Source organism: Magallana gigas, chromosome 10 (genome assembly GCF_963853765.1).
Source record: "Magallana gigas chromosome 10, xbMagGiga1.1, whole genome shotgun sequence".
NCBI classification, from domain to species: Eukaryota; Metazoa; Mollusca; class Bivalvia; order Ostreida; family Ostreidae; genus Magallana; species Magallana gigas.
The window spans coordinates 22,761,208-22,787,675 of NC_088862.1; the positions used below are offsets into that span (position 1 = coordinate 22,761,208).

The 26,468-nt window shown below is 31.7% G+C and overlaps 1 protein-coding gene across 1 annotated transcript in view; it reads right to left on the minus strand.

The window, feature by feature from the left end:
- LOC136269643 (uncharacterized) overlaps positions 1-26,468 on the minus strand; it is a 28,753-nt gene continuing 2,285 nt past the window's right edge. Inside the window, exons 2-11 of the mRNA XM_066073478.1 lie at positions 26,272-26,323; positions 14,301-14,395; positions 14,002-14,199; positions 6,120-6,260; positions 5,780-5,911; positions 5,287-5,421; positions 4,717-4,845; positions 3,303-3,429; positions 972-1,017; positions 1-851 (exon numbers count right to left, since the gene is read on the minus strand). Coding sequence (XP_065929550.1) covers positions 615-851; positions 972-1,017; positions 3,303-3,429; positions 4,717-4,845; positions 5,287-5,421; positions 5,780-5,911; positions 6,120-6,260; positions 14,002-14,199; positions 14,301-14,395; positions 26,272-26,323 — 1,292 coding nt within the window. The 3' untranslated portion in view covers positions 1-614. The remainder of the gene's footprint in view (positions 852-971; positions 1,018-3,302; positions 3,430-4,716; positions 4,846-5,286; positions 5,422-5,779; positions 5,912-6,119; positions 6,261-14,001; positions 14,200-14,300; positions 14,396-26,271; positions 26,324-26,468) is intronic.

Consider the following 26,468-nt stretch of genomic DNA (forward strand, 5'->3'; position numbering starts at 1 on the left):
TATTTTTTTCAAAATCAATTTATACAAAATAAATTATTATAATTTTAATCAGTGCATTGCACCAGTGTAGACAAATTATACAGGACTTTTTCAAGTGACCCTCGCTAAACTATCTGTAGGTTTAAGAATTTTTCAGGATACTTATTAGTACAGTACATATACGGCAAATGTATTTCATATAGGAGTCATTGTACACAAATACAATAAATAGTTTGCAGCTGCAGTAGGGATAATGTCATCGTTCAAATCAGGTCAATATTGGCTTAAATCCATTTACTTATTATCTGGTTATATATCTAACCCTCACCCATTGGCTAGCACTTTGTACATGTTATCTCTCAAGACATATCAGTGATTATTGAACAGTGAGTGATTTCACTGACTGAAAGGAGTTTTATTAAGCACAGTCTTGTATACATATAAATAAAAAAAAGAAATAAATATGCAACTTATCACTATCATATAACACATAGAACATAGACCTTAAAAATCAATTGCAAAATGACATATAGAATATGTACCAAGAAATCACCAAATAAATTTGATATGGCTTATTTCGGAGGACCCAATTTTTTTTTAGTCAAAACATATAACGAAGCGATTTCTTTTACCAATTAATTGACCACTCCATATTCTTCAGGACTATCTACACCAGTCGCGTTGCACGTACCCAAATGACTGTAGTCGTCATCATCAGTGCCAAATTGTGGCACATGGTCGTAGTCTGCTTGTATACAGACATCGCTAAGGTCTTCATGTAAGTGATTGTAAATAACATTTTCACCGGCAATACCAGGATTATATTTCTTGTTCTTATGTTTGATAGGTTCGGAATACACAGCATTGGACACCTTAAAAATTTAGCATAAAATGAATACTTAAATCTTTATGTATAAAAAGCGATGTAAGGTTTCCTCCAGGTAAACACATAAAATGATTTGATTAAAAGACAGATCTAAAATGTTATATACCTCAACAGATCTTGGCTGGTTGATTTCTTCATTGACTGCATTGGTTCTGGTAATAAACAGATGAGATGTACATGTACATTAGATTTATTCATATGAAGAAAATCACTCAAAATTTTAATTTTTGTGAGTTGATAAGAATTTGGATAAGCTATAAAATGATGAAAAATTCTCAAGGGGAAAAAAATAAAATAATAATGATTATATCATGAATTTATTTTAAAAAACACATAAAACAAAACTGAGAAATTGGAATTGAACGTTATTGTTTCCCTGTGCCTTCTTTGAAGCACTTTTCATCTCTTAAAACTCTTAAGGTTAAAATTATCTACATACAATCCTAAATATTTAATGCGTTTATATCCTTGCAAACAATAGCAATAACTCACGATTCTGCGTTGTTGTTTTTGAAAACAACATTATGTTGTACTAGATTCCTCCTTAACCTATTTGTTGGTGAAAGGGGCACAGTCTTTGAAAATTATCATACATTCTTCAATAGGATGCTTAACAACATTTTTTTTTTTTATCAATGTACATGTGTAGCAAGTTAATTTAATGGTTTCGTTCCTTTATTATTCCCTTAATATTTCTATTTTGAAAATTTCACACCTTGTTTTTCATATTTACTTTGGGTGTCAACACCTGAACAAACGTCTTATTTGTAATTTTCAATGAAGTTTTCTGTGAATATGTCTCTCTGTTTTGTTTGAAATATAACCTAGGTCGGTTGTACTTGCAATTAATAATTCATACTATAAGTCCTTTTAGAACAAACTTTCATGCTTCTGATATCCTATACATGTACCTACACACATACTTTGTGCTAAGTTTGTTTGAATTTAACTAATGAAAAAAAATACAAAAAATTGAAAATACAACGACACTGCTAGATAATTAAACCAGGGAACTTTTAAGTGCCAGGGACTGATAATTGTCATGAGAATACATTGCGCTCGGATATTTCATTGCATTGGAAAATCTATGATATTGACATAAAAGCACAGAAGCAGAGTGGAAATAGTCAGTAGTTTGAAAGATAAAGTCGTATTATAACAGTTTCATGAATATGTTTTCTGCAAAAATTTTACATATTAGTTTTCTCAATCGTTCTTAAATGTTTAAAAATCGAACTTTTTTAATTGAAAGTTTGTGCGTGTTTGCGTAACTTTTCTAAAAGTGTGGAAGGTCCTTAAGCTTAAACATTACTCGGGTATGTCAAGGCTTCCCGATTGATTTTACAGCGATGTGTAGAGAGTCACGTGTCTGTACTTCATACGATCTAACGTCATAATTAACTTTAACGTCACAATCTGCATATCTGTCAATAGTTCGCAGGGAATGTATTGTAACGCTAAAAGTGAATATTAGTAAACAGTAATGAAACCGCATGTTTTCTATAAATAGGTGCTGCCGTTTATGCTAGACGTGCAAAATTCATTCATATTAATATCCAGTATAAAAAATCGGCAGTTTTAAAGCTTCGTTTAAAGTAAAAGACAATTTATAAATTAGTGATTTGGAGACTCTCCCTACTGCAAGTAAACAACTGAATAACGAAATGTTAATGCATGTAAAAACAAGCTTGGCGCTGGTGAAAGATTGGTACAATTTTAGAATATTTTACGGAAAATTGGTACAGAATAAAAGCACTTGTACCCATGTGAGTCGTGCTTGGGAAACCTACGGATTTACTCCATTTTTGTAAATCGCTTTTGATTGGTAAAAATGTGTCTGATTTTGATGATTTCTATATCTATGATAAACAAAATATCTAGTTCAAGCCCAAGCAAAAAGTTTAAACTATATGACATAACAAAGAGTTTTTCTTTAAAATATTTATGATTTAATGCCATCAATCACCTGCGCCGATTCAACTTAATTAGATCATTTGCACTGTAAGGATTTGCCCGCACGTGATTACGACAGACATATGACGTCTCAATAAAACATTAAATATAATGTTTAACATCATTGTCAATTATGTAATACAGATTTTAAGAAATACTCCTGGTCAAAGTATTATAAATTGCAATGATTCAAATAATATCATTTTTACATTTTTACAATTAAATAATATCATTATCAAGCCGTATTTTTAGCTCCTCAACCTTACTACATAACTTTTTAATTAGTGGCCTTAATGTTTGAACAATTAAAGTTCAGTAAAATGTTGTTCATTTATTTGTCATTTATATATTATCGATCAAACGTGACGAGAAAGCCTTTTTTTCAATTTAAGACTTAAGCTTTGAAACTTTTGGTCAGGATGTTTGATTGAAAAAGTTCAAGTCAAATGATTTTTATATTCTGTAGCAGCAATAAATCTTTCACCTGTTTTGAGACTTTGATCTATGTCGAGTCATAATAACGTATACAGCTCCACACACAGCAATTCCAATCACAAGTCCTGCTATTCCAACGCCTACCACTAAACCATAGCTACTGTCGTTGTCTGCCTCTGTTGGGATAGTAACTAATTTTTACACATGTATACAGAAGATTTTAACGTATTTCACAAATTACAATTTCAACTTAAACCAAATTGTATTCTATCCAGATCATAAATAAAAGTTCAATTCATTCAATTAAACACAAATCATTATATAAATATAGTACTTAATATGTTCCCATTCTTTATTGAACATTTAATCATTAGTTATTTCCATGAAACGTCCGGAAAATGATTCTATTTGCGCACCCATTAAGCTTTATACGATTTTGTTTACAATATACTCACTGTTTTATATAAATAGCAAGTGCAGTGCTAAGATTCAATATTTTGAATGCAATTACCACTAAAACAAAATTTTTATAAATATTACGGATTTTGTTTCAATTTTTTTCCAGTAAACTATTCTATAGAGTATAGTTTAATTAAAATCAAATAAAAGTGGCTGATATCCCATTAATTATGACTATTTATAGAATAATGGACTTTAAGTATTATTAACAGTTCAAATGGTCTTTAAAAACGTCTTTGATTCATGTACAATTTCACCTCAGATTTATTGCAGTTTCATCTTTATTTGTTGAACATCAATTTTGGGTATTTTTCCGTTGTTCAGCCAATCCGAAATATCAATGGTTCATCAAAGAAAAATATGTAACATATTTAAACAAAATTTGCTTTTATGGAAATCAATATATATATATATATATATATATATATATATATATATATATATATATATATATATATATATATATATATATATATATATATGTGAGATTTCTTTCGAATATTCCCCAAAAATATCTCTTATTCGCTACTTGGTCCATTGGTCCAATGTATTCCATCATTGTGCCCAAAAAACTGTTTCAGAGCTATCTCTATAACTCTTTTCTATCTAAATATCGTGTTTGTAGTTGTATCGTTCGGCAATATCATTATAGAATTGTTTTGTTATCGGCGACACCCAGGTTAAGCAACATCTTAAAAATAAATGCTCAAAATAGATTTCGTTAGTGAAGTTAGTTAAATATTAATGATATTAATGTCCTCAAAATAGGTTTTCACGTTTCACTTAAAAAATACCCCCAAAATAATCATATAAAATAACTGAAAGCAGATATTGTTCTCCATTTTGTTGAATTATATTTCAAAATAGATTATCTATCAATCCATCAAATAAAATTTTAGTGTGTCGAGGAACATTTAGATATTTTGTATACGCACATTCAGTGCAATATAATTCAGTTACAAAGAATTCACAGAGCGTATCACATAAAAACTATTATACGTTACCTTCAGAAGTACTTTGGAATACCGTCGAGTACATGTTACAGATCTGTTGCATGTTTTTATCCGCCACAATTTCGATGGTTAACGGAAGTCTTGTGCAATGCTGAGAAATTTCGTTCATCAAAAAAAGACCTTAAAAGATTTACACCAAACCTTTCATACATTTATATGGATATATCATTTTAATCAATTTAAAATAAGTACCATTTTTCTTCTGTACATTGAACAAAATGATAAACTTAATTTAGTTTTATAAAATGTCTAAAATAGCTTACTTCCAATTTAAAGATATAAAGAATAAAGATTAAATTATCTAATAGTATTACACTAAATTAAATTCAAAAACGACTGTACCGGGCCCTTGATTTTCACATTTTAAATGTGTTTTTTTTTAATTGTTAAAAAGAGAAAAAAAGATTCCTCCGATGTGATGATCAAATATTTTACATGTAATATTATTACGCGCCGACATCACAATTCAAAGACTGATTGCACCCAGAATTAAATGTTCATTTCATGTAATTGTTAATGATAAAATTAAAAACACATGAAAAAAGATGTCTCCCGTGTTACCATGAACACACATGTTCAGCATCTGTAGATGACCTTCGGTACACTCGCACACGTTCGTAGTCCTGTTACAGGTAGAGTTAGGAGTGACCACTGAACATTGTATATCATCGTCGCATGTTTCATTCAGTCGGCGCTCTATGGCAAGGATGAAGGAAATAAAAAATGATATGTACATGAATATTATACCAATATCTGTAGAAAAAAAACTAAACGTGTGGATATATAATTGTTTAGAAATTTACAGGTTGGAATTAAGTAAAACTACAAGTGTAAACGAAATTTGCATTAGTTGCTCTATTTACATCATTTTTACTTGCTTAGAATGGTGTTGTCATGCAAATACTTATTGCATAAAAATTGTCTAAAAGCAAGTGAAGAAAAAGCAAGTTTAAATCTTAATCTAAGATTAAGATTTTAGAACGAGTGATAATTGCAATATTAGCATCACTTTTAAAAGTTTTACACTGTCTAAATACACATCACCATATTTTACCTGGCAAACATGTGTTATTCAGTTTGGTATATCCATGTATACACTCGCATTTATTTTCAACACTACACATTGAATATGGATTCATCTGTTCGCATTGTCTAGTGTCGGAACACGCTTCTCCCAAGTTTTGTTCTAGGGGAAAACGTTGTGTAAATTATTATTTCAGAATGAATCAAAATAACGTTCATAATATTATAAAACTAAGCGTATTTGATTTTTTATTATTCAAGATAAAGAATTCTTTGTTGAGACGTGATAAGTAGCGTATTTTAAACACAATAATTTTCTTAAGCATAAAAATCAATGCAAAAGAATTTAATTGCAATCAATACAATTTTACCTGGAAAACAGGAGTTTGTCTCACACAAATAGAGATACCCTGCCTTACACTGGCAAACCCTTGCTGTCTGATTACAAGCGGAATTAACAGTCACCATGGCACACTGGTTGTCTTTAAAACAACTTTCTCCTATCCCACGATCTATATAAAAATGATTTTAGCGATTGCATACAAGAAAAAAAAAAATCCGTAATATGATAGAAACAATCATCTTTAAAACAAGAGGCCCATTGGGCCACTTCGCTCACCTGAGCAACACTGGCTTTATATGGTCGTTCAAAGGATATTGTGCCATGCGGTCCCTCGGTAGATTAACCAAAAATGAATACCCGAATTTTACACTTATTTTAGCATATACTTAATCTTTGACATATTTACCTTTATGAAATACCATTTTTACCTAAAATAAGATTATATGCTATATAAATAACAAAATTTTCAGTTGTTGTTCACGGTTAACTTCCAGTTCCCTTTATTTTAGCCCCCCCCCCCCCCATCACTTTGTGAGCATAAAAAACATTTTCTCCTTCCACTATTTACTAGTTATTGTATTTTCTTTTCAAAAATCCTATATGTGAACGAAGAAATGTGTACCTCAATGCACCAGAACAAATGCTCTCAATTCCTCAAATTAAAAACATTGAAAAATTTAATTGGCCCTCTCCATTATAAACGATTGTCATTTACCAGGAATGAATTCATTTCGTATGACGTTTCATATCCTTACTCACTTAATTGTAGAATAAACTGAAAAATGTTGTCACATATGTTAAAGAGCTATAATTCAAATCAATGTAATGCAGGCATGTCGCTCTATTGTACCAAGGCCCACCCATCATTTTCATCTTTATTAAAAACAACAAATGTCTACAACAAAAATGATTTTCCGTTGCAATAATTTTTTAAGAACAGCGATAATGCTATTATTCTAATAATTATAATAATATGTCATAATATAAAAGGCGTCGTTTTCATATACTTGTGTTCGAAAAACTATCAAAAAGAAGATAGGGGGAATAAGATGGTACAACTTCCCATTTGGTTTAGTCGTAAAATACAACTTCAAATTTAACACTTTATTTGATATATTATTATACAAGTTTACAAAATGTAATGGTAATTTCTAACTTAATTCAGTTTGAAATTTTTCAAAAAATGTTAAGAAAAAAATAATAAATCCTAAAGTTTTGGTGGTATCGAAACTACAACATAAAAACGTATGTTCTATAATGTCTGTGCTCTAACCACTGAGCCATTTTATTCACAACAAAGTGTGTTGTTTTAATGCTTTATGAGACGTTGGCCACACATATACGGACTTGTATTATTTTTCTAAAACATTCAATTGTTGTGCTACAAAATGACATTTTTAAAGTAAAGTGGGTCATCACTCCACATTTTTGTTGATTAAAATCGGCTTTAATTCCATTAAACCGCATTTAGACTATACCAAAAATATGGAGCTCAGACCCAATCTATAAAAGAAAAGGCATTGAAGTTATATAAATGACATTATTTGGAGGTTTTGAGACACTTACGCCAGTTTGAATCAACCTATTACAAATATTTAAAATATTTAAAAGTAACAAACCGATGTTAAATGTACGTTAAATATACATTGTTTTTTACTATTTTTAAAAGAATTATTAAATTTATTGATATTTTGATTTTACAGTATCTAATCATTCCTCATATGGGCATTTTGCACGCCTTATTCACCCATCTTCTTTGTGTAGATTTTATGCAATTTATCGTTGAAGAAGGTGCACCAGAAAGTATTTACAGAATATCATCCTTTTGGCAAGACATATCTACTGATCAATCAAAATTTCAGCGTAAATCGTAGGATTATAAGCAAGATACATAACTTGGTATTTCCTATTCAGAATGAACAAAAGCATGGCCTCACTTCTGTGAGTAAAGCTCAGTATCTTGCTTATAATTCGAAACTTGACACAGCTGATTATGGTTAGTAATGACAAAATTGTAAACAAAACAAAAGAAACATCCACTAAATTAAAAACAAAGAAAGAGCACAGTTTATTTTTCATAATATACTAGATTTTGACCAGTGCGTGCACGGGTTGACATTGCATATCGGACATTAATGAAATATGTACATCGACACACCTTATTATTGACATTTACTTCACAAAGCTATAAGCCTACAATAATGGTATTAATTTCACTACACTTTCCTTGGTTTGAATAATCTGTCTTTGTAAAGGCCCTCATTACAGTTAGAATGCCACCCTTATACCCGTAATGTAGCAGAAAATTGCGGAATCGCTCCGGAACGATTTTGGAGAAAGTTAATGAATTTGCCTTCAAAATAACAGTCAAATTCATCACAACAAACCTTTTTGAGACCTTTCAACTAAAAATTTTAATCAATAGAATGAAAGAATTCAACGCCTTTTCACCAACATACACGTATTTTCTTTGTAAAACTGGATCCGTAGGACATAATCATTTTTACGATTAAACATATTCTATCTTCACTCTCCTAACAAATATAATGTAACTTTTTTGCATGTAATCAAATATTTTTTTGTCATCACGAAGACAAAAGAAAGTACTTAGTTAAAATAAATATATATATATATGAACAGTATTTACAGCAAAAGTCCAAAGAAAATTTATCCGTATTTGTATTATCATTTCTGAGTTTATTCATGCAGATGTGATATTGTGAAAACTAAAGCTCCCGTTAGGTTAATGTAATGCGCAAGCGCAAGATTGTAAAATCCAAAAAATCCAGGTGATTTCCGGGATTTTTTGAGGAATTTTCGTTGATTATGAAGCTTAACTGAGAAAAAATAAAAACAAATTGGTAATCTTCAAGTACCAAAGATGTTTAAAATATATAAAACAAAAGACAGTATTCTTCTGATTTCTCGGTATTAAAGACCAAACATTCGAGTCTATTATTTTCATATAGTAGTATAGATATTGTGGAAACATAAACTAAAGATCCCGTTAGCGTGAATGTATTGCACACGCGTAAGATTGTTAAATCCGAAAAATCCAGATGAATTCCGGGATCTACTGAGGAAATTTCGTTGATTATTAATAGCGAAGCTTAATTGAGAAACAATAAAAACAAATTGGTAATCTTCAAAATATTTAAAACAAAAGACAGTACACTTCCGATTTATCGGTATTAAAGCCCAAACAATTGAGTCTATTATTTTAATATAGTAGTATAGATTTATACCTATATATTTCTAGCAGCAAAAACAATCTCTGTTTCGACTGAAAATGCAGAGCATCTTAACGAAACACGTTACATTATAATCAACCATAACGTAGAGATAGTACCGAATTACCAATAGAATGTATAGTATTTATAATATAATATGTTGTTAGTGCATCAGATTTTGCTCATGTTGCGAAGTAAACAATTAACTGAGTGTCTGATTTCCCGAAGTCTATAATTGATTCGATACGTAAAAATTCCAAAATACAGGCGATATTTCCATAAAGCATATTAACGAAGTTCAAAACAACGTAAAAACACGGTCACGAGGGAAAATGTCAACGCATTGAAATATTTAACATCAATTCACTTCACGAAATCGGCAAAAATATATTAGCATGTTTCAAGTATCCCTTCGTACGTAAACTGTTGCACAAAAGGCAAATTTATCTTTGTCAGTTTGACTCGTTTGCCATGAGTCAACATTCTAACATGGCTGCTTTATTCAAAGAACTTTCGTTTTCGATATGGAATATCGAAACCGAAGTTATAAACTGATTGACCGCTATTATATCTTTATACCCGCACTTTCTAAAGAAAGTTCGGGTACATTGTTGTTACTCTGTTCCGTCCGTCCGTCTGTCACGTTTTACTTTCTCAAACTGCTCTTACATCTTATAAATCAGCAATTTGAACTCTTAGAGTTTGATTTGGGGTGTCATGTTGTTTTGTAAAAAGGTTTCAAAAATTCTCTGTTAGTCCTGGGGGTCAAATAATTGGTAAAAAATGACGTTTTTTCACAAAAAACCTTTTTCCTCGAACTCCTCCTACATTTTCATCAGTAGACAAATCATCTCTTGGAATATGTTTTAGGGTATCCTGTGCAATAAGGTTTCGGAATTTTCAATTTTGTCCTGGGGGTCAATTAATTGCTAAAAAATGACGTGGTTTTTTTTTTTTTTTTTTACAAAAAAACTGGTTTCAAAAACGTCATTTTCTTTTTGCAGTAGCCAAATGATCTTCTAGAATATGACTGGGGTGTTATATTGAAGTGTGATCAGGTTCCAGAATTTTTTATTTTATTAAGGGGATCAGTGGGCAACAAAAAATGACGTTTTTTTTTGCAAACAAAAACTCCTCTTACAACTTTTAGGGTAGCTACGTCATCTCTTGGGATATAATTTGGACTGTCCTATAGATGTGCAATAAGATTTCAAAAATTATAATTTTATCCAGGGAGTCAAATAGTAGCAGAAAATTGACGTTTATCACTAAAAAAAACCCATAGATCCCAGAACTCCTCTGATGATTTAATAGATAGACACATTATATCTAAGGATATGATAGGGACTGTTCTATAGATGTGCATTAAGGTTTTAAAAATTTAAATTTCATCCAGGGAGTAAAAAAGTAGCAGAAAATTGACGTTTATCACTTCAATAAAACATAGATCCTAGAACTCCTTTTATGATTTAATGGATAGACACATCATATCTTGGGATATGATAGGAATTATTTCATAGATCAATGTAGATGTGCATTACGGTTTTGAAAAATTAAATTTAACCCTGATGCCCATTACCTACATACCTTTTGATGCCCTTTAAGGATCAAGAATATATATGGTTAAGGGGTGGGGATCTCAACCGTTTTCGAGATATTCGTGTACTTCCTGTTCGAGGGGGGTCATAACCACCCCCGGGACCCATGACCTACATACCGTTTGATGCCCCTTGACACAAGGACCAAGAATATATATGGTTTAAGGGTGGGGATCTCAACTGTTTTGAAGATATTAAGGGACTTACTGTTTGAGGGGGTCAGGACCACCCACAGGGCCCATGATCTACATAACATTTGATGCCCCTTGACATCAGAAACATGAATATATATGGTTTAGGGGTCATGATTATAACAGTTTCTGAGATATATGGTAATTTGAAATTCCTGGGGGTGGGCATGACCCCAGTGTCAGATCTAATAAACCCCATATATTGCCAGTAACAGTCAATATACGATTATGAAAACCCTATATTATTATCTTTGTCCATTTTCAAGTTACCATTCAAAATAGAGTCTACGATTCTTCCTACAAGGTTCAATGTAGACCCCACACCCTTTTGACACCCGTTAGGGTCATGACTTACATGCCATGACCTAAGGAGGAATAATATCTTTGGATTAAGGTGGGGATCTCAATGGCTTTTATGATATTTGATAATTTCAGGAAGAGCACTTGGGATCATGACTTATATACCATCTGAAATGCCTTGAACAAAGAAACAATAATATAATATCTACATGATATATGATTCAATTTAAGAACCCAGATATAGATCAATCATCTATGTTTTGTAATATTTCATATGTATATATACATGTATTAGTTTGTGTTTTGTTCTATACTATTCATGTTCATGACTGTAGTATGGCTTGGTCTTATTTTAAATTACATTAAAAAAATGTCAAAAATATGACCCCCACTCCTAAACAAGCTCAAATATAAACCGGCCCTCCCCCCTCTTAATTGTCGAATGATCTATTAAATCAAAACATAATTTGGGTGTCTAAAAACTTTTATAAACTGGTAAAAAATGTTATTTAAAAAAAATACATTACACCTTGCATAATTGACAAATGATCGAGATCTGATCAGAGGTCATATTTCTACCTTGGGATCAATAACTAGTATTCATTGACAAGTTAAAATTAATAACAATAAATGATTCAAATTATAAATGTTTATACTCCACATTACCCCCCCCCCTTCCCAATTTAACCTGGTTGTTAAGATTCAGTCTTCTTAATACATTCTTACAATTGTTTGCAGTAGCAAATTTTAAATCATTTCTTGATTGCTTTTTCTCTCCTGATGTACATTAACATTTTGAAATTGCTTAATTCAATTTTTAAGATTTATAAACAAAATGTTATATGCATGTGTGTTCGCCTATTTGGGGCAATTGTAAAGTCTCCTAAACAAAGCAGTGACCTCATTAGGCTAGGAATTACCCAGATGGATCAAACACTACTGTAACATATGAATAAGATAACATACTTTATTGGGTGTTGATTTTAATCAACTCTCCTATATGCACTAACTCGGGCAAAGCGAGTTAAAGACAACACCTGGGGGTCATTAATGTACTTTACCATTTGATGCATCATAATGACATTAGAAGATATTTTGTATTTTCCTGTTTCCATGGGTCAGAACAGCTAGTCCCATAAGGTCATGACCTACATTGTATTTGATGCATTATAATACATTAAGAAAGAAATACTCCTTCCTTCCTATTATAAATCATATAAAACTGATAATTAAGTGTCTAGTACACTTACTTACAAATGCGATAAGATAGGTAACGATGATAAGCTTATTTAAATATTAAAAGATGATGATACAGTATGCTGTCAAAGGGAGATCACATTTAGAAAGTGAAAGTAGAACTTATGTATGCTGGCATCTCATTATATTGTGCTACTGCTACTACATGTATTATGCTTACCTATATTGGTCAGCATCATAATGATAATCCAATTAAAACACAATAATGAATTCCTTTAGCTGATCTTGACTAATCCTTTTCTGCATATGGAAATCACAGACATGTACATGTATGTATACACGCGAACCCATCTATCGAAGAGCTGGGTAAAACTAGTACCCGCTAATGATACCTACAGACTGTGTAAATTAGTTATTTGTAACATGCATGTATTTTTATGACCTATTCTTCAAATCCACTTGCACCATTTTATTAGGTAAAAAATAGCTTTAAGGTGGTGCAGGACACCTGCATATGGTGATTTATACTTTCTATTGAGATAAACAATAAAGTATATTAAATATTAATTGAATATCCTTCAGTTATGAAAATTATAATTTTTAAATGTATTACCGGAGTTTTCATGTGGCCTTCATTTTTAATTAAACTGGTACAAAACAGTGTTATTAAGGGGCAAACACTTGGTGCGGGTATTACTGTCTAATGACAGCATCTAGTTATTTTTATTTTCGTAAATAATTAAAATTTGAAACAGAATTCGCCGATAATTTTTGCAATTCATATTTTCCTTTCCATAAGGATTATTTATGCAAAATAACGTTGAATTTGACTCAGTAGTTCTTGAGAAGAAGATTTATTTAAATACACCCCCTTTTTCTACAGTTTCAATGTTTTCTCCACTTTTAATAAAGATCAGTCTTTCATTTCTGCAAGTTATATTCGCCTTCTCATAAGGATGTTTTTTTTGTCAAATTTGGTTTTAGAGAAGAAGTACAAAATGTAAAAAGTTTACTGACGGACAGACGGACGGACGGACAGACAGACGGACGGACAGACAAAATGTGATCAGAATAGCTCACTTGAAGTACAAAATGTAAAAAGTTTACTGACGGACAGACGGACGGACAGACAGACAGACGGACGGACAGACAAAATGTGATCAGAATAGCTCACTTGAGCTTTCAGCTCAGGTGAGCTAAAAACGAATTGATACACTAGCTTTTAACTTAAACTTATTTTTACAATATTTCAAGTCTAGCATTAGAAAGACAATATTTCAATTATTTTAAAAACAAATGTTTTCAACTGGCACTGATCGCCGTACATTTTACTGTAAGTTTGACTGTTTTTGTTTGTACATTTGATCGGAAAACGTTTTTGATATACCCATTACCCTGAAAATTTATTTCTTCACAGTTGACAGTTACGTAAAGGTTCTCATTTTTAAAAGACCCGCATGGCTTATCTAGAATGATATCATCTGTCTGGGAAAATTGAATTTTTAATTGTTCAATTTCATACGTTTCCTCGGTTGTCATATCAGGTTTAGAAACATATGAGCAATTAAATCGCTGACATCTCGCAGTATGACCTTAAAAGAAAAAATATTTATTAAACACTTATCATTTATTATCTATTATTTGTTTACATAATTAACTCTTTTGATTAAAATCAGCAATACCATACACGTACCATTAAAAATGCTGTTGAAATCATCCTTTGTGAAATTACAGGCGAAATCATTATCATCATAATAGAATGCTAAAACATCCTGAAGGCAAAAGGATCTGACAAAAATGTAAGATTCTTTAACATTTTTAAGTCTAGAATCGAACGCTTAAGAAATTTAAATTAAAGTTATCCTGAATGTTCATACAATTTATAAAAGTTGACATTATATAACGGGAAAACTATAAAAGAAATAAAACACTGTCAAATAATAAGTACATAACATGAGGATAAAAAATATAACAAATCCATTCTTAATTCTATTGAATTTCATTTGAAGAGTCAAAAGAATAAAACAACAACAAACCAAATAAAAAACAAATCAAAACAGAAACAAAACCAAAAAAACAACAACAACAAAAAACAACAAAAACAACAACAACAAACAAACAAAAAACAAGAGGCCTACAGGCCTTGATTGTTACCTATGTACCATAACCCTTAGATGGACACATTATGGAGTCTTATGGTTGCTTTTTAGGCTTCATTTTTTAGACTTCTTTGAATTGTATTCCCGATTTTTTTGTCTGACGTTTGCAAACAACTAATAATGAGGGAGTGAGGCCTTTGTCGTGTAATCTTTCATAATATTCACAGTTTACTTTAAAAAAAATACACACGAGTATGGAATGCACAGAAACTTAAAAACACCACCTATTAAATTTGATATGCCCAATCACAAGTGACAATTTACCTGGACGTTTTAAATTTAAATACAATGTATGTAAAACTGTTTACAGACAACCTACGACCAATGGCAATAAATAACCTGAGTGTCTCAAACGGCCTAAAAAGTACATATTCACTATTTAGCCATATTTGTCGACCACACCAACCCTATCCCCCCCCCCCCCAAAAAAAAAAAAAAATTAAATAATACCGGTAAAACCTTAATATCTGACCCATAGGCAGTGAATTTCACAAAATAAGATTAAGACATTACGGACAGAGTAACAAAGGAGTGTATTTACTTTATCTTTCACGACGGTGGGAGTACAGAGAGAAAAAATTGAAAACATTCAACTTCTTTAATACGTGGCCATAGGGGTCTGAACCCATGACCCAGGGTAAAGGATTTTATTATTAAGGTAGAAATTTTCATGGACATTATAACCATACATTCATTTTTTTTTCTTTTTAGAAATAAATACGAGTAGAGAAGATTGTAGAAGATTTTAAGTTTCATTATATGGCTGTATCGACCTCGCCACATGCATTTTTTTTCTCAGAAGATGTTATAATATTATATATCATAATATTGTAATATATACATCATATATGTATATTACACTAATAGCAATGGGGGTAGAGGACAATATTTCTAAGATTCATTACACGCATGTATCACCGTGCAAAATTCACTGTTTAATTATAACTTTATTTTGGACTTTTCTTTTAAAATTCAACATCTGTTTCGTAATATTTTCTCACAGTTTATTTCTTACAAAGTTACTTATTTATTTAGTGATTGACACTTTTCGGACTCTATATGTGATTTCAAAGAGACGGAGTGCCATGTCTCAAGGACTGTTAATCTCTTAAATCAACATTGTGCAATTATCAGTTTTTCATGTCTTGGACATCAAAGACTCATTGAGTTTATTTAATTATTTTATATATGTGAACCTTTCACTCAGCTTACTTATGTCATCACCTGTCAATTTATACTCATTGTTCAGATTCTTATAAATAATTATGTACAATTGTCAATCGGCAGTCTGGAATACGGCGGCCAGCCTCGGCCACGAACGACTCACCCAGAGTCTTGAGTCCGGAGGCCACTACTGGCCATATCCGACTTGTTTATAAAATGTCTGTCTGTTAAAATGTTTTAATGTTGCCATCGTTGAATCTCGGCCAATAAATACGGAATCCTTCATCACTTGGTTTATTTCTCTGGAGCTGTATACTGGTGGACCTTTGGGAATTCGGCAAACCTACCCTTCGTTATTATCCTACGGCCCACAGCGCGCCTACACCTTATACCCTTTACGCCAACATTCCCTCACCCGGTTCGTACTGCACACGACCGATGCAGATCCAGAAAAATTCCCTAGCACCGTGCAAATCTACGCGGTCACACATGTTCCCAATAAGGAAATACTTGTCCCGTCTAAAGTTCTGGGCCCAGGGGACTTGAATTTCACGATTTAGGTAGAGACTTTCATTGACATTATAACCATTCATTTAGGTTTTCTTCAAAGATAAATACGATATGTAAATTTGCATGGCAAGTAGATATTTAGCTGTATTGAAATAATTCAGCACATTTTGTGTAATATAAATTCCCGGGCTTTTCCGACAAGAATTCCGAGCTAAGACTAAAAATCCATTTGATTTATGTTGTGTTATATTTAAAGATAGAATTGACGCTATCAAACTTAACGATGAATTATGTATCAATAATACAAATAGTTTTGAAAAATTGCATCCAAACATTTTTCTAACAAACAATAATAGTAAAGTCTAGCCAACGCTTTAAGTATCTCTATCTTTAAGATTGGATGGTCTACCCTTGATGTCAAACGCTTCCGCTGTAGAAATGACGCTTCTGTAATCAATGACAGTGAATCATGATCAGTCTTATTAAACTCTGGCGTAGAAATACATACATATACGACTACAAAACATATCATATATGTTGATACCATTTAACTGGTATTTTTCGAGGTATTTATAAATTAGTTTCCTTAAAAAAAACCCAATGCTTCTGAATACATTACATCGAATTTATCGATTATTATTAAGTACTAAGTCTTGTCAGCGGTAAGGGTTTTCTATTCATGATTGTGGAGAGATTTAAATCAACTCCCCGTAGAAATTGTAACCATTGGCCATGTAGTTTTAAAGAAGAAGTTAAACATAAAAGTGAAATCAGACGGCGCTCAACCCACGACGGCGGATTACACAATCATATAAATAACTAGACTCTTGTTGCTATAGCAACAAAAAGGTCTTCCGTTCCTCATGCAAAAATCTGCACATAAAAATCCATTTCTTTTGTGAAAAGAAAAGGAATATAATATATAATAAAAAGGAATTCCCAAGAAATTATTTCTAAGTTAAACAAAACAAAAAGACAAAATGTCAATTTATGAGTTCTTTCTGTGACGACCGGAAATTAAGCCTTATTATACATACAGATCATAGTAAACATAACTTCATGCATTGTTTTGTCTTCCCTTAAAGTTCGGATGTTTAGGTTTTTGTCTATTATAATATTTCTTGGAGAAAAGGTTTTTGTCTCGGGACAATTTAAAAAAGAAATTACCAGAGATATTTGAGATGTCTCACCGGAAGTAGATTATTTTTTTGCATTTTTTTTTACCATGAGTAGATGACATTTTGTATTTCTATTGCTGAATTGATACTTCCATGCTACATAAGAAAACATTTTTAAAAAATTAAATTTTGTCGTACTTCCTGTGACGACCGGAAGTTACGCCGGATTAAACAAAATAGTTTTTACACATGTACATACATAGGTCTATCATCCAACGAAGTTTAAGTGGTAAACGATTTTGAGATTTCGTCGATATAAGTTTCTTTTATCTCGGGACAGGAAACGGACAAACGGAAGTGCTCAATGTAAATTATATTATAATATTTGTTGTATACTTACCTTTTGTTCATTATTGTTCATTTAACTTACTCAATATATCAAAGAAAAACAGTTAAACTGATACATCTCGCTTTTTTAAAACTCTTCCTGTATGGACCGGAAGTGACGGCTGACAAAATGAAACCGGTTTAACACCTCTTCAATCGATTGTCTATCATCCATAAAAGTTTCGTGCTTTGATCATTTATAGTTTTTGAGATCTCACGGGTACAAAATGTGTTTTAAAAAAGCAACCTGAGATAATTGAGATATCTCACCGGAAGTAAAAAAATGTTGTTGCTAAAAGATCGTATGAATAACCTATGTATAAATCTATACTTATATATATATTCTATGGAAAAAGAATTTAATGCAAAAAAATAATTATTTTTGAAGTGCTTCCGGTGACGACCGGAAGTTACGACGAACAATACAAAATAATTTAAACACATCTACAGCTATAGGTCTATCATCCTACAAAGTTTGGATGTTCAAGTCTCTGCCGTTTTTGAGATCTCGAGGTGACAAGCTTTTCGTCGCGGGACAGGAAACGGACGAACGGAAGTAAATTTTGAAAAACTTCTATCAAAAACCTCTAGATGTTTTTATTTCCAATCATCCCTGAAACTTATATGAAAATCCATTAAGACATCTCTGAGAAATTCACAAGACAAAAAGGGGAAAAAAATAATAATAATAATAACTAGACTCTTGTTGCTATAGCAACAAAAAGGTCTTCCGTTCCTCATGTATTAATCTGCACAAAAAATCCAGTTATCTTGTAAACAGAAAAAGGATATAATATATATAAGTTTTGTGTCTTGATATATCTCGGTTTCTGAGATCTTATTTAAACTTTGTTTTTAAAAAAGAAGGCTCTCTGAGATATATGAGATGTCTCACCGGAAGTAGAACTTTTTTACCATGTGTAGACGAATTTTTGTATTTCTATAGCTAAAATGTTAGTTTGATGCTAAATAACTAAAATATTTTTAAAAATATCAAAATTGGGTGTACTTCCTGTGACGACCGGAAGTTACGCCGGATAAAACAAAATAGTGTTAACACATGTACATACATAGGTCTATCATCCCACAAAGTTTGGTTGTTCAAGTCGTTACCGTTTTTGAGATCTCCTCGAAATAAGATTTTTGGTCTCTGGACAGGAAACGGAAGTGTTCAATGTAAATTGTATTAAATATTTCTTGTATACTTGCTTTTTGCATATTATTTTTCATTTATCTAACTAAAAATATCAAAGGAAAACAGTTAATCTGATAAACAGCTCGATTTGTTTGAACTCTTCCGGTATGGACCGGAAGTGACGGAAGACAAAATGAAACCAGTTAAACACATCTTCAATCAAATGTCTATCTTCTGTGAAAGTTTCATGTCTTGATCACCTATAGTTTCTGAGATCTCGCGGGTACAAAATATGTTTTAAAAAATCTACCTGAGATGATTGAGATGTGTCACCGGAAGTAGAATTTTTTTGTTGATTTAACATCGCATAGATGACATATGTAAGGATCTATACTCATATCTTTATTTTACGGAAAATAAATTAAATACGTAAAAACAAAAAAAATTGAAGTGCTTCCGGTGACAACCGGAAGTTACGCCGAACAAAACAAAAGTGTTTAAACACATCTACAACTATAGGTCTATCATCCCTCAAAGTTTGGATGTTCAAGTCTTTATCGTTTCTGACATCTCGATGTGACAAGCTTTTTGTCGCAGGACAGGAAACGGACGAACGGAAGTGAATTTAGAAAATCTTTTACAAAAAACCTCTAGATGTTTATATTTTCAGTCATTCCTGAAAATTTTATAAGAATTCATTAAGACATCTCTGAGAAATTCATAAGACAAAAAGGGGAAAAAATAATAATAATAATAACAAGACTCTTGTTGCTATAGCAACAAAAAGGTCTTCCGTTCCTCATGTATTAATCTGCACAAAAAATCCAGTTATCTTGTAAACCAAAAAATGGATATAATATATATAAGCTTTGTGTCTTGATCTATCACAGTTTCTGAGATCTTATTTATACTTTGTTTTTAAAAAAGAAGGCTATCTGAGATATATGAGATGTCTCACCGGAAGAAGAACTTTTTTTTACCATGTGTAGATGACTTTTTGTATTTCTATAGCTAAATGTTACTTCAATGCTGAATAACCAAAATATTTTTAAAAAATCAAAATTGGGTGTACTTCCTGTGACGACCGGAAGTTACGCCGGATGAAACAAAATAGTGTTAACACATGTACATACATAGGTCTATCATCCCACAAAGTTTGGTTGTTCAAGTCGTTACTGTTTTTGAGATCTCGTCGAAATAAGGTTTATGGTTTCTGGACAGGAAACGGGCAAACGGAAGTGTTCAATCTGAATTGTATTCAATATTTCTTGTATACTTGCCATTTGTACATTAGTTTTCATTTATCTAACTAAAAAATATCAAAGAAAAACAGTTAAACTGATAAACAGCTCGATTTTTTTAACTCTTACGGTATGGACCGGAAGTGACGGAAGACAAAATGAAACCGGTTAAACACATCTTCAATCAAATGTCTATCATCCATGAAAATTTCGTGTCTTGATCGCTTATAGTTTCCGAGATCTCGCGGGTACAAATTGTGTTTTTAAAAAGCTACCTGAGATAATTGAGATATCTCACCGGAAGTAGAATTTTTTTGTTGATATAACATCGCATAGGTAACTTATGTATAGAATTATAGTTTTATGTTTATTCTATGAAAAAGAAATTTAATGCGTAGAAATAATTATTTTTGAAGTGCTTCCGGTGACGACCGGAAGTTACGACGAACAAAAAAAAATAGTTTAAACACATCTACAGCTATAGGTCTATCATCCCACAAAGTTTGGGTGTTCAAAACTTTACCGTTTTTGAGATCTCGAGGTGACAAGCTTTTTCAACGCGGGACAGGAAACGCACAACCGGAAATGAATTTTGAAAAAATGAAAAAAACGCCTAGAGATATTATCATTGTCTTTCATTCCAGAAAATTTCAAAAATATCTATCCAGCCATCTCCGAGAAATCTTGTGGACAAAAAAAGGAAAAAAAAAATAATAATAACTAGACTCTTGTTGCTATAGCAACAAAAAGGTCTTCCGTTCCTCATGTATTAATCTGCACAAAAAATCCAGTTATCTTGTAAACAGAAAATGGATATAATATATATAAGCTTTGTGTCTTGATCTATCACAGTTTCTGAGATCTTATTTATACTTTGTTTTTAAAAAAGAAAGCTATCTGAGATATATGAGATGTCTCACCGGAAGTAGAACTTTTTTTACCATGTGTAGATGACTTTTTGTATTTCTATAGCTAAATGTTACTTCAATGGTAAATAACCAAAATATTTTTAAAAAATCAAAATTGGGTGTACTTCCTGTGACGACCGGAAGTTACGCCGGATGAAACAAAATAGTGTTAACACATGTACATACATAGGTCTATCGTCCCACAAAGTTTGGTTGTTCAAGTCGTTACTGTTTTTGAGATCTCGTCGAAATAAGGTTTATGGTTTCTGGACAGGAAACGGGCAAACGGAAGTGTTCAATCTGAATTGTATTCAATATTTCTTGTATACTTGCCATTTGTACATTATTTTTCATTTATCTAACTAAAAAATATCAAAGGAAAACAGTTAAACTGATAAACAGCTCGATTTTTTTAACTCTTCCGGTATGGACCGGAAGTGACGGAAGACAAAATAAAACCGGTTAAACACATCTTCAATCAAATGTCTATCATCCATGAAAGTTTCGTGTCTTGATCGCTAATAGTTTCCGAGATCTCGCGGGTACAAATTGTGTTTTTAAAAAGCTACCTGAGATAATTGAGATATCTCACCGGAAGTAGAATTTTTTTGTTGATATAACATTGCATAGGTTACTTATGTATAGAATAATAGTTTTATGTTTATTCTATGGAAAAGAAATTTAATGCGTAGAAATAATTATTTTTGAAGTGCCTCCGGTGACGACCGGAAGTTACGACGAACAAAAAAAAAATAGTTTAAACACATCTACAGCTATAGGTCTATCATCCCACAAAGTTTGGGTGTTCAAAACTTTACCGTTTTTGAGATCTCGAGGTGACAAGCTTTTTCAACGCGGGACAGGAAACGCACGACCGGAAATGAATTTTGAAAAAATGAAAAAAACGCCTAGAGATATTATCATTGTCTTTCATTCCAGAAAATTTCAAAAATATCTATCCAGCCATCTCCGAGAAATCTTGTGGACAAAAAAAGGAAAAAAAAAAATAATAATAATAAAAAACCTTACAATCACTATAAGGTCTTCCGTTGGAAACGGAAGACCTTAACTAGACTCTTGTTGCAAAAGCAACAAAAAGGTCTTCCGTTTTGATATACATGAATCAATTTAACCGTAGACATTGTTTCTCTTACATAGAGAAAATAGTTAATATGATAAGTATTGTAAATGATATATCCAGACGTTACTTCCATGTAAAACAACGAGATTGAAAAAGAAATCAATTTTTGAAGTACTCTCTGTGACGACCGGAAGTAATGCCAAACTAAACAAAACAGGTTACAAAGTTTGGTTGTTAAAAATATGATTTATTTGAATCCTTCCGGTGAAAACCGGAGGTGGCAGTTGACAAAATAAAACCCATATCATCAATCAAATGTCTATCATTCATGAAAGCTTTGTGTCTCATTCACTTACAATGACAAAAATCTTGCGGGCATCAAATTTGTAAAAGGGAAAGCTACATAGAGATATTTGAGATATCTCACCGGAAGGAAGTTATTTGAAAATTTAACATTATAAAGATGACACATCTAAGATTGTATACTGATATATTCATTCCATGTAAAAGAAATAAATAAAGAAAAAACATATTATTTGTAGTGCTTCCGGTGACAACCGGAAGTTACGCCAAAAAAATTAAAATAGTTTAAAAAAATGTACATATATAGGTCTATCATCCCACAAAGTTTGATTGTTCAAGTCGACATCGTTTATGAGATCTCGTCGAAATAAGGTTTTTTGTCTCGGGACAGGAATCGGACAAACAGAAGTGTTCAATGTAAATTGTATTAAATATTTCTTGTATACTTGTCTTTTGTACATTATTGTTCATCGAGCTTACTACAAATATCAAAGAAAAACAGTTAAACTGATAAAAAGTTCGATTTGTTTGAACTCTTCTTGTATGGACCGGAAGTGACGCAAGACAAAATGAAACCGGTTAAACATATCTTCAATAAAATGTCTATCATCCATGAACGTTTTGCGCTTTGGTCACTTATAGTTTCTGAGAACTCGTTTGTACAAAATGTGTTTCAAAAAAAGTACCTGAGATATTTGAGATATCTCACCGGAAGTAGAATTTTGTTGTTGATATAACATTGCATTGATAACGTATGTATAGATTTATACTTATATATCTATTCTATGGCAAAAGAATTTAATGCGTAAAAATAGTTATTTTTGAAGAGCTTCCGGTGACAACCGGAAGTTACGCCGAACAAAACAGAATAGTGTAAACATATGTACATACATAGGTCTATCATCCCACAAAGTTTTATTGTTCAAGTTGTCACCGTTTTTGAGATCTTATCGAAATAAGGTTTTTTGTCTCCGGACAGGAAACGGGCAAACGGAAGTGCTAATTGTAAATTTTATAAGTTATTTTTTGTATACTTGCCCTTTGCATTTTATTGTTCATCGAGCACACTACAGATATCAAAGACAAAAAGTTATAACTGATAAACAGCTCGATTTGTTTGAACTCTACCGGTGTGGACCGGAAGTGACAGAAGACAACATGAAACCGGTTAAACACATCTTCAATCAAATGTCTATCATCCATGAAAGTTTCGTGTCTTGATCAATTATAGTTTCTGAGATCTCGCGGGTACAAAATATGTTTTAAAAAAGCTACCTGAGATGATTGAGATGTCTCACCGGAAGTAGAATTTTTTTGTTGATTTAACATCGCATAGATGACATATGTAAGGATATATACTAATATCTTTATTTTACGGAAAATAAATTAAATACGTAAAACCAAAAAAAATTGAAGTGCTTCCGGTGACGACCGGAAGTTACGCCGAACAAAACAAAAATGTTTAAACACATCTACAACTATAGGTCTATCATCCCTCAAAGTTTGGATGTTCAAGTCTTTATCGTTTCTGACATCTCGATGTGACAAGCTTTTTCTCGCGGGACAGGAAACGGACGAACGGAAGTGAATTTAGAAAATCTGTTACAAAAAACCTCTAGATGTTAATATTTTCAGTCATTCCTGAAAATTTTATAAGAATTCATCAAGACATCTCTGAGAAATTCATAAGACAAAAAGGGGAAAAAAATAATAATAAAAAGAAACATTACAATCACTATAAGGTCTTCCGTTGGAAACGGAAGACCTTAAAAAGAAACATTACAATCACTATAAGGTCTTCCGTTGGAAACGGAAGACCTTAACTAGACTCTTGTTGCTATAGCAACAAAAAGGTCTTCCGTTCCTCATGTATAAATCTGTGCAAAAGATATATTTCTCTTGTAAACAGAAAATGGATATAATTTATACTGTAAAGGAATTCCCAAGAAATAAACAAAACAAAAAGACAAAACGTCATTTTTGAGTACTTTCTGTGACGACCGGAAGTTACGCCGGATCATACAAAACACAATAAACATTACCTTGTCTTTACTCAAAGTTTGGATGTTCAAGTTTTTGTTAGTTATAATATCTCGCTTAGAAAAGATTTTTGTCTCGGAACCGGAAACGATCGAACGGAAGTGATTAAGAAATTGAAAATACGTAGTTTAGTACATTTACCTATGATACGTTATTGTTCATTACATTGAGTAAAATGTTTAAAAAATGCTTAAGAAAAAAAACCTTTTATTGCTTGAACACTTCGAGTTAAAACCGGAAGTGGCGAACGACCAAATGGAACCCGTTAAACACATGTTCATTCAAATGTCCATTATCCATACAAGTTTTGTGTCTGTATCTCTCACAGTTTCTGAGATCTTGAGGGTAGTTTGTTTTTTTAAAAGAAGGCTACCTGAGATATTTGAGATGTCTCACCGGAAGTAGAACTTATTTTTGGTTTTTTTACCATGTGTAGATGACCTCTTGTATTCTTATAACCAAAATGTTACTTCCATGCATATGCTAAATAACCAACATATTTTTAAAAAATCAAAATTTTGCGTTCTTCCTGTGACGACCGGAAGTTACACCGGATGAAACAAAATAGTGTTAACACATGTCCATACACAGGTCTATAATTCTACAAAGTTTGGTTGTAGAAGTCGTTACCGTTTTTGAGATCTCGTCGATATAAGGTTTTTTGTGTCGGGACAGGAAACGGACAAACGGAAGTGCTTAATGAAACTTAATTTTTTTATATCTTGTTTACTTTCCTATTTTACATTATTAGTCATCGAAACAGCTTAAACTATAAAAAAAAACCAGTTTAACGGATTAACAATTTGATTTGTTTGAACTCTTCCGCTTTGGACCGGAAGTGACGGAGGACAAAATGAAACTGTTTAAACACATCTTCAATCAACTGTCTATGAGTGGTGACAGTTTTGTGTCTTGATCACGTACAGTACCTGAGAACTTGCGGGTACAAAATATGTTTTAAAAAAGCTACCTGAGATAATCGAGATATCTCACCGGAAGTAGAATGTTTTTGTTTATTTAACATTGCATAGATGACATATATAAGGATCTATACTAATATCTTTATTCTATTGAAAATAAATTAAATACGTAAAAACAAAAAAAAATTGAAGAGCTTCCGGTGACGACCGGAAGTTACGACGAACAAAACAAAAATGTTTAAACACATCTACGACTATAGGTCTATTATCCCTCAAAGTTTGGATGTTCAAGTCTTTCTCATTTCTGAGATCTCGATGTGACAAGCTTTTTAACGCGGGACAGGAAACGGACGACAGGAAATAAATTTTCAAAAAATGAAAAAAAACGCCTAGAGATATGATCATTTTCTATCAGTCCTGAAAACTTGAAGTAAATCTATCAAGCCATCTCTGAGAAATCTTGTGGACAAAAACTGGGAAAAAAATAATAATAAAAAACCTTACAATCTCTATAAGGTCTTCCGTTGGAAACAGAAGACCTTAATAACTATAAGTTTGAGCACTTATAAGTGTCCTGTCGAAAAATATACAAAATTCTTTGCTTGCAACCAGGGAAATTCAAAGAAAAATGTCTTTAATTGATAACAAAAATGCATTAAATAATAAAAAAATTAAATTAAAAAATACAAGTTACCTACCTTACAAGCACGTTGCTTTTTATTAATACCAAGATTTTGATGAAAAACACAACTGAAATTTAAAATGATCTTAATAGTATTTATAATTTAACATATTAATATATATATATATATATATATATATATATATATATATATATATATATATATATATATATATATATATATATATATATATGTGTGTGTGTGTGTGTGTG